The sequence below is a fragment of the Aspergillus ibericus genome (assembly GCF_003184845.1).
Source record: "Aspergillus ibericus CBS 121593 unplaced genomic scaffold BO80scaffold_59, whole genome shotgun sequence".
Lineage (NCBI taxonomy): Eukaryota > Fungi > Ascomycota > Eurotiomycetes > Eurotiales > Aspergillaceae > Aspergillus > Aspergillus ibericus.
Window position 1 is genome coordinate 43831 of NW_020292157.1, and position 12483 is coordinate 56313.

At 52.5% G+C, this 12483-nt stretch overlaps 7 protein-coding genes across 7 annotated transcripts; 3 read left to right on the forward strand and 4 right to left on the reverse strand.

Annotated features, from left to right (window-relative positions):
- Positions 1 to 79: 79 nt before the first annotated feature.
- Positions 80 to 346, forward strand: BO80DRAFT_429157 (uncharacterized protein; the record flags this gene model as incomplete). The annotated part of the gene is made up of 1 exon (XM_025720401.1): positions 80 to 346. A coding segment is annotated over one exon (241 nt), but the record flags the coding sequence as incomplete, so codon positions are not given.
- Positions 347 to 1028: 682 nt separating this feature from the next.
- BO80DRAFT_229635 (uncharacterized protein) lies at positions 1029 to 1815 on the forward strand. Its single transcript, XM_025714454.1, has 2 exons — positions 1029 to 1285; positions 1344 to 1815. Exons 1-2 carry the CDS (start codon positions 1206 to 1208, stop codon positions 1801 to 1803), a joined length of 540 nt encoding a protein of 179 aa, XP_025570637.1. The 5' UTR covers positions 1029 to 1205; the 3' UTR covers positions 1804 to 1815.
- Positions 1338 to 2734, reverse strand: BO80DRAFT_429158 (kinase-like protein). The gene has a single exon (XM_025720402.1). It carries the CDS (start codon positions 2659 to 2661, stop codon positions 1828 to 1830), a length of 834 nt encoding a protein of 277 aa, XP_025570638.1. The 5' UTR covers positions 2662 to 2734; the 3' UTR covers positions 1338 to 1827.
- Positions 2735 to 3501: 767 nt separating this feature from the next.
- Positions 3502 to 4287, reverse strand: BO80DRAFT_449373 (SDR family NAD(P)-dependent oxidoreductase; the record flags this gene model as incomplete). The annotated part of the gene is made up of 1 exon (XM_025721742.1): positions 3502 to 4287. One exon carries the CDS (start codon positions 4285 to 4287, stop codon positions 3502 to 3504), a length of 786 nt encoding a protein of 261 aa, XP_025570639.1.
- A 931-nt stretch (positions 4288 to 5218) lies between these two features.
- BO80DRAFT_230213 (uncharacterized protein) lies at positions 5219 to 6335 on the reverse strand. The gene is made up of 3 exons (XM_025714457.1): positions 6012 to 6335; positions 5520 to 5955; positions 5219 to 5382 (listed from the first exon to the last, which is right to left on the reverse strand). The coding sequence occupies exons 1-2, from the start codon at positions 6237 to 6239 to the stop codon at positions 5536 to 5538; spliced, it is 648 nt and encodes a 215-aa protein (XP_025570640.1). The 5' UTR covers positions 6240 to 6335; the 3' UTR covers positions 5219 to 5382; positions 5520 to 5535.
- A 1239-nt stretch (positions 6336 to 7574) lies between these two features.
- Positions 7575 to 8719, forward strand: BO80DRAFT_229645 (uncharacterized protein). The gene is made up of 3 exons (XM_025714455.1): positions 7575 to 7975; positions 8201 to 8555; positions 8692 to 8719. Exons 1-2 carry the CDS (start codon positions 7868 to 7870, stop codon positions 8510 to 8512), a joined length of 420 nt encoding a protein of 139 aa, XP_025570641.1. The 5' UTR covers positions 7575 to 7867; the 3' UTR covers positions 8513 to 8555; positions 8692 to 8719.
- On the reverse strand, positions 8606 to 11575 carry BO80DRAFT_229974 (Zn(II)2Cys6 transcription factor). The gene is made up of 6 exons (XM_025714456.1): positions 11460 to 11575; positions 10385 to 11357; positions 10051 to 10310; positions 9865 to 9999; positions 9712 to 9802; positions 8606 to 9642 (listed from the first exon to the last, which is right to left on the reverse strand). Exons 2-6 carry the CDS (start codon positions 11134 to 11136, stop codon positions 8700 to 8702), a joined length of 2181 nt encoding a protein of 726 aa, XP_025570642.1. The 5' UTR covers positions 11137 to 11357; positions 11460 to 11575; the 3' UTR covers positions 8606 to 8699.
- Between the last annotated feature and the right edge of the window lie 908 nt (positions 11576 to 12483).

A 12483-nucleotide genomic window follows, 5' to 3' on the forward strand; every position in this document is an offset into this window, starting at 1 on the left:
TCCTCAGCAGATCAGCCTGACACGGTCGACCGGATATTATCCGCCGGTGTCTTGCCCGAGATTTCACTCCCGACTCTGCCATGACCCAAGCACACCTCTCATGCTCGCATATGACGTGGTATACAGAAAGCGTTACACGAACCGACTCACCTTTTCTGATTATTCGATCTTTCGTCTTATATTCACAATCTATCCGCGGTTGTAGAACTGTCAGCATCGTTTGCAGCTTCACACAGACCACCACTTCCAGAAGAAATCTAATCAACAGTCTCGTGCAGCTATTCGGCGCCTTTGCGTTAGCAACATCAATACCTAGTTGATGAAGTATCTAGCTAGTTGTCATAAGCATTTAAACGAAATAAGAAATGTTCTGTTCTCCTTTACAAAAACTACAATCTAAAGTTTTGTCCCATATTCTTGTTATTAGAACATTTTTCCTAGACAAGTAGAATATATGAGTACTTTGCTTTATTCTAATAATAATGGTCTAAGAAGCGTAGCCCATCTGCCTGCACTTTGCCACGCTGATCAATATACATAGTCCAAGGGGTGATTGTTACTTTTTCTAATTACAGCCATGATACCTGTGCCTATAATAAGTCTTCCCAGAATAATGTCTACAACCCGGACCATCATTTACAACTTCCGAAAGCTAGAAACAGTCAAACAAGAACATGAAATTGAGATAAGTGTAGGGTTCCATAAGTAGGATATTGTCGAAAAAAAAAATGGACCGAGAGTATATAATAGACGCTTCGTTCCGTGGTGCTGAATCATTCAGTGGGGGTCGTCTCCCTCAGGAAGCGACATTCCCCTTGACATTTGTCTTCAGCCTCATACTATCACCCTGAAAGATCCAAATAGATGGGTCTATCAAATAGAAACTCACCCTCAACTGTTACCGGGACTGTTGACTTCGTAGTCTTCCCATCTGGACATGATTATTGGCTGCGAGAAGCGCTACATTGTTGGACTAATGTAGATTTCGATTGGGCGTTTTTGGTCATACTGCATTAGGAAGGCGGCTATTCGAAACATCTCAGCGGGAGGAGGTTCAGAACAATGATAAGTGATTGGGATATAAAGACCTCCTCAGAATTCTGGCTCATCAATTGTGAAAGAATTGACTCGTGAAGTGTGAGCCGTATACTACAGTACTCTATGAAGTCGGATTTTGCCTTTTCTTGCCTCCAGGAGACCCCGAAATGCCGTCTAATAAAGACCGTCTATATGTTGTCCTCTACGCGCGCGGAGGAGCCCCCACCATGCCTGGGAAGGAAGATACGTGAGTCTAGGAGACCCAACTTCTATCCTTGCGAATACGTTTAATGAGTTTGATTTAGGTACCACTGGTCGTTTATTGTTGGCCCGAAGATCGAGACAGAAGGCAAAAGGGGTGTTCGGTACCACGCGAAGGAAAAGCCAAAAGCGGGAGGGGGGAGCACATGGCTTTTCGAGGAGTTCGAATGCCAACTCACCGCTACGAGCATGTTGCTTGTTCGGGTTATGGTAGGGAAGGTGGAGGATGGGAACCGTCTTGTGCAAATCCTGCGCACAACCCCCATCAGGCAAGACCAAGTGGGGTGGAACTGCGTTGTTTGGATACGGGAAGCTTTGGAGAGGCTCAAAGCAGATAATACAGCCTTGGGCACGAGCGTTATCGACTGGGAAACGGTCCGCAATGCATCGATGGCTTACTGTCAAAGAAAGAAAGACCAGCATCGCTTTGATGGGCAAGGAAATTTTGATATGGCCAAAGCCCCGACATATGACTTGATCGAGCGCAAGGAGACCATTATATGAAATATGAGTGTTATGTTGGTTCTTTTAAAAAATTCCAAAATATTTTTGACGAGTTCGTTCCATCTCTAGTTCGTCTGGCATGGGCGTGAGAAATTTATCAATTTCGTTGATCCAGAAAGAATTCTGGGGATTGACTTGACAAGCCGTCGTATATTCCCAATATGAAGGGTACCAACCGGCAGTTTCCCAGTCAATGATGGCAACAATATCCTCCCCGCGGACGAGGATATTCAAGCTGCTGAGGTCGCCATGAGTGAACACGATAGGCCAATTCCGATCATGTTGTTTCATCATGTTCTGAAGGTCGCTGTCCAGTCCCGGGTCGAGCTCCATGTCTTCTCGTAAATATCGATGGAAGTGTTGAATACTAAGAAAGGGCCCAAACCGTAGACAACCGCGCGGCAGGCGACAATCGAACAGCGAGCCTCCATTAACAGATGAGACCCCTACGCCTTCAGGAGGCCGGAGTTCCCGTATCTCCTGCACCATCTTCTTCAGCTGGGTCAGAAGCTTGGTCTTAGATTCTTCGCTGCGATAGACCCAGCCGACGCCAATCATGTCCCCTTGGATCCGTTCCATCACGATGTACGAACAGCCTCTATGGGTGAACGCGCAATGGACTTTGGGCACGGGGATGGATGTATTCTGTGCGATGAAACGCATGGTGGCTGCCTCGGTGAGGTCGATGTGTTCGCCGTACTTGACGCAAAGTCGATCGGTCAACATCAGGACTGTCCCCCTGAGGGGTCGGATCCTTCGAAGGATTGCAATCACCCAAAGCGTCAAGTGCCGGTTGAAGGTGCTGTCATTGATCGGACTCGAGGATTGAATGTCGCAGTTCTGCGCGTGAGACATCATGGAATTGGTATCTGCAAACAGCCCATAACATTGATCGAGAGGACCGTATACGGACGGCCTCGACGGAGGCCAGTGATGAAGCTGTCTCCCTGAGAACATCGTACGAAGCACTTAGGAGATGCCTTGCACGTGACATTCAGCTCAGCCTCACTTAAAGTCACGCGCCTCTTGTGGCTGAGCTACCGGGTAACAATTGAAGCGCACCTTGGTTTTCCGAAGCGCTAGCGCTGAGAAACACTAGGCCAGCTCCTGGGTATGGGAAGTTCACAGCTCCACGGTTTCTCAGGGGTCTATGAGTATCATGTATTTAGCCTTCTGAGTGGCTCTCCCCATTGCCTCCAGAGGGGAAGGGGGGTTGGGAGAGCAAGGACTTCCCCAGAACGCATATTCAGACTGTACATCTGAACCATATCTCAACGTAGACTCACGCCGTAGGTCTAAATCAAGTATTATGTTGTTAGATGCTTAATGGAGCGCTTTGGAAGTGCTTGACAGGGCCCTTTGGAAGCCCTGTTGATCTCTTAGAAGGTGTTTGACTAGATGCACTAAAAAGCGCCTTGTAAGATGCTTAGTGAGACATTTTTAGAATGCCTTTGAGCTGTGCGCGAGACCACAGGTCATGGCCACAGGTCACGACCTAGTCCATTTCACACTTCACAGGACAAGTACCTGCATTATGGAGTGTGGCATTAATGCTTGAGCTCTGGCTATCAGTTGAAATCCATAGTAATTGCATGCGAATGAGATCCCTAGGCCCAGTGGATCGGTCAGTTGCCCGCAAGTTCCATTTTCAATATATAGTAATCTCTTTGCTTGATCAGTCGGGGATGTATAGCAGCATCAGATATACTTCCCCCCGTCCACCACCATCACCTGACCCGTCATAAAGCTGGAATCGCTACTCAACAAAAACCCCACCGCATGCGCAATCTCTCCCGGTCTCGCCCATCGCCCCATCGGCACCTGACTGATATAGTGGTTCTTTTCCCCCTCATCCAACATACCGTCCACCAACGGCGTGTCCGTACCCCCCGGGGCCACGCAATTGACTCGTACCCCGTGCTGGACAAAATCCACCGCCCACGCCCTCGTCATCCCCAACACAGCATGCTTACTCACCGTATATGCTGCTAAGCCAACGGAAGGGTGAAATGATGCCGTAGAAGCCATGTTCACAATGACACCTTTTCCCTCGCTCGGTCCTTTGTTGCCTGGGTCTGCGGTCGACACGATGTGGGAGAGATATTCGGTACCCATGTTCCACACGCCACGGACATTGACGGCCATGATTCGGTCGAAGGTCTCATCGGATTCGATACCCGATTTGGAGAGGGGGTTAGCGATGCCAGCATTGTTGATGAGGCCGTGGATGGTGGGGTTGGTGGTAATGATTTGCGTGAAGGCATTGTGAACGGACGGGCGGGAGGTGACGTCGGTGTTTGGATAGAAGTGGAGGTTTTTCTGGGGGAGATGTGTGGGGATCTGCGGTGGGGTGGAGGAGATGTCGAGAACGTGGACGGTAGCGGACTGCGACAGAAGAAAATGAAGGATGGCCAGGCCGATGCCTGAACAGCCGCCAGTCAGAATATAGGTTCTCCCGGCATGAGAGGTAGTGGCGGAAGACATGGTGAAGTTTTCTGGTTCAGAGTGGTTAAGAAGGATAAGGGTAGAGTTGACGAGAGTCATGAGAGTAGAGGATATATTGCTTTTGTATTATTTCAAAGGCCGCCCCGAATTGAGGGGTCATGCATCATGCACGACGTGTAGAGCAAACGACTCAACTAGTTGTCAGCATACCCTTGCCGGTACAGCATCCTGGGATTGGTTTTCCGGCTCCGGAATTCATCTTATAGAATCCGGTCTCAAACAAGGATCCCTGCAAACCCTTCTGCAGTGCTGTTTGTCCTGTTCCCAGATATTGTGCATCGTATGCACGTTAGTGCTTTTGTAACTTTGCTCAATTAGGTTTGCGGCATCACGGTCGTGTTGATGTCTCGTATAGATCCTGTTTGTCATTTTAAAGCATTCAGGAAGCACTCTCAATCAGTGTAGGTATCCCGCTAGCAACCAAGGCTGCGCGTGCATTACTCTGTTCATATCACTGCCCCGAGTTTCTGATGTCGACCTCGCTGGCTCAAGAGCTAGTGCTTGTGCAACCACTATCCATCCTTATTCTGGCCGCGCTTCAACACACCATCGAATTGCGAGATCTAGCATGTATAGCTGATATTCATCGCATGAAGACAAAGAAGCTCTTTGGTCCATGCGGTTTATATCCTTCGGGTGCTTATAACAGTTCCCTTCGTTCGAGGTGATCGGCTTGCGGATATTCGGTAGTCGTGCAGCCTGTAGGTCACACGGAGGTGCTGAGCGGTACTCAGACTAATTATAGACGGGATCAGTGAGTCAATTTACTATTCCAAACGTGATCAGCAATCGACTTGGCCAGAGGGGATGGTAGAGAACGCACTCGTACCGCTGGCAGGGGAGAACGCGAAATAGATGCGCAGTCCTGTGTTTCATTCGACGTTCAGCCGGATGATGACGCGCCAATAGGGACAGGTGGGTTCAAGTATGTTCATTGGCCCATTTGCACAGCAAACTAGACACGAGACCGGCTAGGTGGTCATTTACACGATGGTTGCCATGACAGAACAAAACCTCTTCAGGATGAAACCTCTGGATTAATCAACCTGCTGCTCAAGCGGTATATTTTTTGCTCTACCAAACCCTTAGCATAATGCTGAGACCAATTCCGGGAGTGAACTAAGCGATGCTGCAACGAGTGGGATTCGAGAATTCCGCGGCCGAAGCGATTGGCCTAGTCCAGATTCTCATATCGGCACAATGAGTCTCACCGTAACCAAGGATCGCTCATGCGGATCCCGTCTTAGCTTCCCACAGTTGAGCCAGATTGGGTTCATCCTTCTCTAAGAGTTTGCCAAACCACGGTACTGCCGTTCCAGGAAGAGATCGATCGAGACTTGATGACGGGTCCAACTTCATCACAACAACGTTCGCGATCGAGATCGCAGGATCATGGAAATATTTCCCAGAAGAACCATAATCCGGAGTTCCGACCTTGGCAGACCCGCATCCACAAAAGCGAACTTGCGAGTTTAGCGTTTGTCCATAATTGTCCGCGGGATATTGATGGTGCCTCGGTCGTTTGTTAGTTTGTGCGAGACATCCGTTCCGTGGGGAGTTAGCATCATAAGTATTCTGCCCTCGGACAAGACTAAGCAGGAGCCAGTAGTGACTGTCCATTGTAAAGTTAGTCAATTCAGGGCTATCCTGTGGTCTCCTCACAATTAGTCTCCCTTGTATCTAGGTTTCATAGCGAGACAAACGGAGATGGCTAGGCTTAGATTATACAGGAAGCAGAAATGGGCAGCACCAAGACACACTTCAATCATCATTGTGGCTTTGGTCGCCAGTCGCCTATTCAAGGGGGTCTTTTGGTCTTTTGATGCACCTGAATGATTTACCCATGACTCGAACTGAAGAAGTTGCTCAGTCATGCGGCTGTCAAGGAGATATGCTCCTAATTCCTCCTTCATTAAGAGCCCATCGTCCATAGATGATAACGGCAAAGGGGGTGAACAGACCACGACAGGCCTTCCATTAAGGAGGGGAAAGGCGAGTGATTCCTGCCGAGGGGAAGGCTGGATGAAAGGTAGGTGTAACCCGTTGGCCTGATCACGAGACTGTCAGGGTGCCTGAGGTTACGCCCGGGCTGGACGACAACACGAGGACCGTTGATCTTCCCTCGAACTTCCTCTACGGCTCAGGCTTACGTTCAGTACTACGGACTGGTCACTGCAGTTCTTGACCTCGGACCCGAACAGAAAGAGGTCCAGGCGATACGCTATATCCGAAGATCCTCGACGACCAGGCAAGTCCGACCCAATCCTCTCCTCCTATCATCCTCATGAATGGTATCACAGCGATAAGCGTCGAAAGTGTCTGCCTTGCAGGATGAGGTCTTTTCCGTGCTGTCTACTCCGTTGGCTCTTGGCACATACGTCACAACGACCAAGCCGTTGAACCCGGGTTCAACCTCCACCCGCATATCGAACTGTTGAATATGATGGGCAGAGGGAAGGGGCAGATGATGGGGATGGGGATACAAGCACAAACCAATCAAGCATCATGACTCCTTTGGTATAACCCCCGAGAGTCTCCGGCCACGTGTGGGATGGAACTGGAGGTTGGAACCAACTCGGCCGGATCCTCCAGGAGACATCATACGGTGTGCCAGGCTGCCAGACCCTGGCTGTACGGCACCGCATTGCACCACTAAGGAGGTCAGGATGGCCGCTACCATTCTGGCATCCGTGCACGTCCCTACTCTTCCGCTCTGGCAGCCACAACCCTCCCAAACCAATCCCAAGACCAACATAGCCTTCCTGAGCATAGCTCCGGCCGCTCTGGATTCGAACCCCTGTCCTGGATTGTATGATCTTTCATTGTCTCCCCATCCCGGATGATGAAGTGACACCTCATGCGCCAATTGCTGGGACTATGTACATCGGGGTGCGGATGGGACGGAGTTCCGCCCAAACAAAGGCAGGAGTGCAGCCTAAAGCCCGGACACCAGCATCCACCAGCGATCGTCATTCCCGGTGTAAATAGTTTCCTTGCATTCGTCCTAGTGCCACAGAACGCATGGCCTCGGCCAGGCACAGCAGAAATACAGGAACATGTCGATCGGGTCCGCAGTGTCGCTGAGCAGTCACGTCAGTCCGGCCAGGCCCAGGATTGAATTCGAACTGAACCCTCGGAGCCGAAGAGTGGTTCGACCGAAGAAATACTAGGCTCAACGATCAACCGGTTGACCCCGCATAAGTCGTCACGAGCGATCACTGGACCTAGTGGCTAGTTAGTGACACATAACTGAGCAGTGGTGTGCGTGGTCTTGGGCGCCCACAATCCCGCCGCGGTCTTTTCCTCGCCCCTTTCCTTTGCTCGGAGTTTCCGGGTCTCTCCGTTCGGCTCATGGATCGGTCCTATCCGGCCGACAGGGCACATGAAACGAGGTGGATTCCAGACAGGCTGTCCTTAGCATCGCAGCCTTGTCTGCTTCTTCATAAAAACTTTTCCTCCCTTGCATCCTGGGAGGGTGCGGCCACCTTGCCTCTGCGGCGTCGATCGCCCGTCGATCCTGCCCCGAGGGCAGAGTCTGGATGGATAGCCTCAGGCTGGCATGGGGGCGTCTGGCTGCAGCGGCCCTATGAAGAGAGCCAACGTGCGGAAGGAGATCATATCCGGGACGCCGTGTGCCGTACAGCGACCGGCAGAAGGGAGAAGAGAACAGAGGAAAAAGTATGACCAGAGGGTGCCCGAGAGGCCGAGAACGACAACATCTTCTAATCAAACTAAGGTAGCGTCTCTTCTGGCTCGCTAGTTACTATTATTATTACAGGATTCTGAACCGAACTGGACTGTCCGCAACCGAGTGTCGACTGACTGGCCCTTTTTGGGAGCAAACTTCGGGCGATCAATCTTCGGCCGAAGCGGTCATTCTTCGGCCGGGCAGAGGCTGTCTGACCCTTTCTCGACGCCGTCAACCAAAGAACCATCCCCATCCATCCACGCCACGGCGAGGGGCACCCGCCCTGGCCAGAACCCCCCGTTACAAATACCCGCCCACGGCCAGACCTCGCCTCTCCCCCCGGGTATCCAAGACCTCCCCCTCCCCGGGTTTGGGACCCCTCTCCTTTGTCTCACCGAAGAGCCAGCGTCAAGCTCGATTCTTCCCCACCCACACCGCTGGTTTCCAGAGGGAGGTGCTCACCACATATCATCCCTTGACGCCCAGAGGGCACACACGGTATCATGGGCGGCATGATTGACACATTTACCGGATCGCGCAATCTGCTGATGTGACCCCTGTATGTCTACATCTCTACGGGTCGGGGATCTTCAGATGCCTAAACAACGGCCGGCAGAAGGGACGGCGCAAGCGAGCCAGTGCACTCGCATTGGTCAAACTGTCGCACGAAGTCACTAACTATCATGCCTGGGTAGCCATGGGGTCAGACATTTCCCGTACTCATGCTCGGGAAGAGCATTACATCCGACACCTGGTTGAGAATGTTGTCAATGTGCCCCTCCTCGGACGAAACGCTATACCCTGAGGGGTAGGCCGCTGCTGTTGACCCCAGGGCAGTCGAGGCCGGCGATGTGAACGCGGTTGCAGGAGACAGGGCCGGTGTGGTAGGTGCCATCTCCGGGACTAGCCGGTTGCGCTTTTTGCGCGTGCGGAAGGCGGCACTGACTTCGCGTAGAGCGCGAAGGGAAGATGCGAGATGTCTGGCCGAGTCCGTCTTGCTATTGCCGTCCGACTCCTTATCCGCATGCACGTGGTCGGACAAGACCACTTCCAATTTCTGGATCAGGTCCCACGTCTGCGGGTGCAACTGATCATTGTTATTCGCTACCAATAGGAAAGCTGACGCGATAGTCCGTTGTAAGCTGATCCAGGTACGCGACGCATGCGAATTAACCGCGTGCAGCTCAATGAACGCCTCGATTGTATTGATGAGATTCGCCAAGCAGTCCTCCCGAACGACTTCGCGCCGATGTTCATCCATTGGAGCATCCGGGTCCAACGAAACTCGGCACATCAGCGAGATGAAATACGAGGAGTGCAGCCGAAGCTCCGTCCGCTCGATATGGTCCGCTAGCGTGACACAGCGGTCACGAGATTTTAAATGCGGTGCAGCCTCGGCAATGATTCGCTCGATTCGCTGCTTATAGTCCCGGATTTCATGGTATCGCAGGTGGGAATGATGCGAGAACATCAACCCTCGCAGCATCTCGAGTATAACGGAAATAAGGCGGCAGAGCGTTTCGAAATATCCTCGGTGGCCAGGCATGGATTTCGGGTCATACGGGATTTCCGGCTGATTGATCATGGTAATGGACGGTCGGTCATACGCTAAGGAAAAATGGCTGTTCTGAAAAGCCATCGCCCACCTGGCAGCAGTGAGTTTAGCATCGCAGTATGGCCAAATCGCAAGCATCGTCTCAGAAATTAGCACTTACCACACTCTCCTCCGCGCCGCCTGCGCGGCTCGTGAGAACCCAGAGGTCTCGACATGAAGGCCCTGAACCATACACATTCGCTCCGTCATCCCTTGGGCAACCGACGTACATTAGCTTTCAGCCGTGAACTCACGCGCATTGTTCAGCACTCACCGAGCAACGTGTAGGATGCGCCCGCATTCATGTTATACGACAAGACACTGCCGATGATCAACAGGGTCTGGATCACCTCCAGTGTTGGCTGGGATACATAGTTCAACATGCGCAGACAATGGTAAGAACAAGACACTAAGGCCGGTAAGTCGGGTAGGCAAAAGGCTAGTATGAAGGATTACCAACCGTATACCCATGAGGTCAACTTTCGTTCTCTCCCAGACAGATCAGATAATTGGGAACCGGACGCTAAAACAGCAAATAGAAGGCTGAGGAACGAGACACTCATGCCCCACGGCTTCACTAGGCCATTAGCATCCGGCTGATACACGCCACCAGCTGCTCGGCGGCCTTCCAACAGTCTATTCAAGTTCTCTTCGAGCCTAGCAAGATCTGGCAGGACGGGATACAGCACTGCGCCAATATTCCGATAGAATGCTAAGAGTCTAAAAGGAAGAATAAAATCCGTCAGCTACGCGAAACAACGAGACGCCGGCGTACGTGTCCAGGGTTAACTCACTTTCGACACTGCTCGTCATCGGGTAGCACATTGCATACACCTGCGATATTGAACGTGTATGGATCTGACGACCAAAGATCAACAAAGGGGTAGGCGGCAGACTCGTTCCCCAAAGCCAGCTCTGTGAGAAGGTCTTCTTTCGGTAGCGCCTGCGCCGTGTCCTCCGAAACCTTCGACTTGTCCAGAATATCAACCAGGGCAGACCTAGAACCTATATGAACCGAGCCCGTCTTCAGCGTAGTTGGCCCATAGATGCCTTCGGAGGCGGGAGAAGCGTCTTCCTCCGTGTGAGAAGGTTCGGATCGAGGGTCGGCGGCTTTCCGCGCACCATAGGAGTGGAACAGAGAGCCCAAGCTCGCCAAGATCTGCTCCATTGTTTGCATTTTGTTGTTTATCTCATCCCATTCCTCTTGCGACAGCGTCACGATATCAGATAGGCCATCCTGGGTGGCCGAGCTCGCCGATTCCGGGTCGGCCCCATAGGGAGCGTCCCGGTTGGTGGGATGATACGACGGCGGAGGGAGGAATTGAGGCGTAGTTGTCGCGGGAGTCGAGGCGGAAGAGGCAAACTGATCTGGAACGAAGGAGGCTGGTCTGGGGCCCGTCGGGGGAGGACGACCGTAGGAGCAGGTGAAGTTGCGCTTGACGCAGTTCCCACACGGCACATTGCGATCACAGCGGACCTTGCTGGCACGACATGGAAGGCAAGTTTTACACTCCCGCGGCCTGCGGCGGATAGGATAGGTAGGCATTGCGGTAGTTTGCAGAGGTTCGCTCGCCCCGCTATTGGGGTTCGGTTGACGTGCGTGACGGATGAAGGGATAGGCAAAACGTCTGTCTGTGCAACGGGACGGTCGATCATACACGCGCGCTTAAAATCCGAGTCGGGTTACTATTGTTGCGGGTGTGAGTAGAGATCCGAGACATCGGGATAACCCGTAGACAAATAGACGACACGTGCTATTGGCGAAGGCTGAATCGAGGCCCGGAGAGGTCAGCAACTCAGCGCGACGGAGATAGCGGTAGGACTGGGCAGAGGCACAGGGCACGCAAAATTCAGCAGGGCCAGACACACCGATCAATGGGTCAAGCCCCGGCACGTAGGACGCTGCATCACCATGGTAGAGAAAGAGCCTCGAGCGGGAAAGGGAAATCTGGATGAGCGGCGGGTTTGAAAGGGCGATGTTGATGGGGAGGGATAGACAATCCTCAGATCAATGCATGAGCCGATCTTTGCCCGGGGGAGCGCCAGCGTTGGGACTGGAGGGGAAAGGGCCATCTCCCGTGTTAGTCAGGCGTAGTAATCGGCACCTGGCCGCTGGGGTTCCGCGTCGTGGGATAAAAAGGAACCAGCAACTCCCGAGATGGCGTGTTCAGGCCAGCGCCCTCGCCAGATGGTTTTAGTTTCTGGTAGTTATCTAGTTAGGTTGTAGGCAGGAATTCCCCGGCAACAATAATGCCGCTCCCATCATACCTTACCCTTTGTTTGTTTGGTTGACCGCCGTGCGTGTCATTGTCCTTCATTATTCATGTCATTCCCGCTCCTCCCTCGGCAAGGCCATCCAATCCCCTGCCCGCCATTTCCTCCCACCCAGTCTCCCGGGTCCGGTGAGGTCATAACCTTTGTTCTTCCCCGCCAGTTGCATACTCAAAGACGGGGGTTTATTTGCTTCGTCTCGCTGCCACAGACCAGCGATCGAGAGCGGTGGTGTCCTTCGGAATCGTTCCGAACCCAGCGGGTCGATCTAGGAATGAGTGGGAGAGAGCCTAGGAGGAGGGGAGGAAAGCGAGAGGAGCAACGAGTTAGTCGTGATGCGCACGGTCAGCTGACCGGCCCTGGATGAGATGGCCTGATGTTGACCTCCCGACGCGAGCTGGGGGTGGATAGGCTCCCTGCTCGGTTCCTTGGCTGATGGGGTTCCTAGTACCTAGTTCCTTGGTCCGCTTGATCACATATGGTCAATGGTGTGAAGCGGTAGATACATAAGACGGGAACTAGGCATGGTGCAGTGGGCAGGCTATCTAATGGTCTTCTTCGCGCCATGGCGGGTTGGCGTCTCCATTCCCACTTTCGCTCTCCGGGGCATGCGCTACCCTCG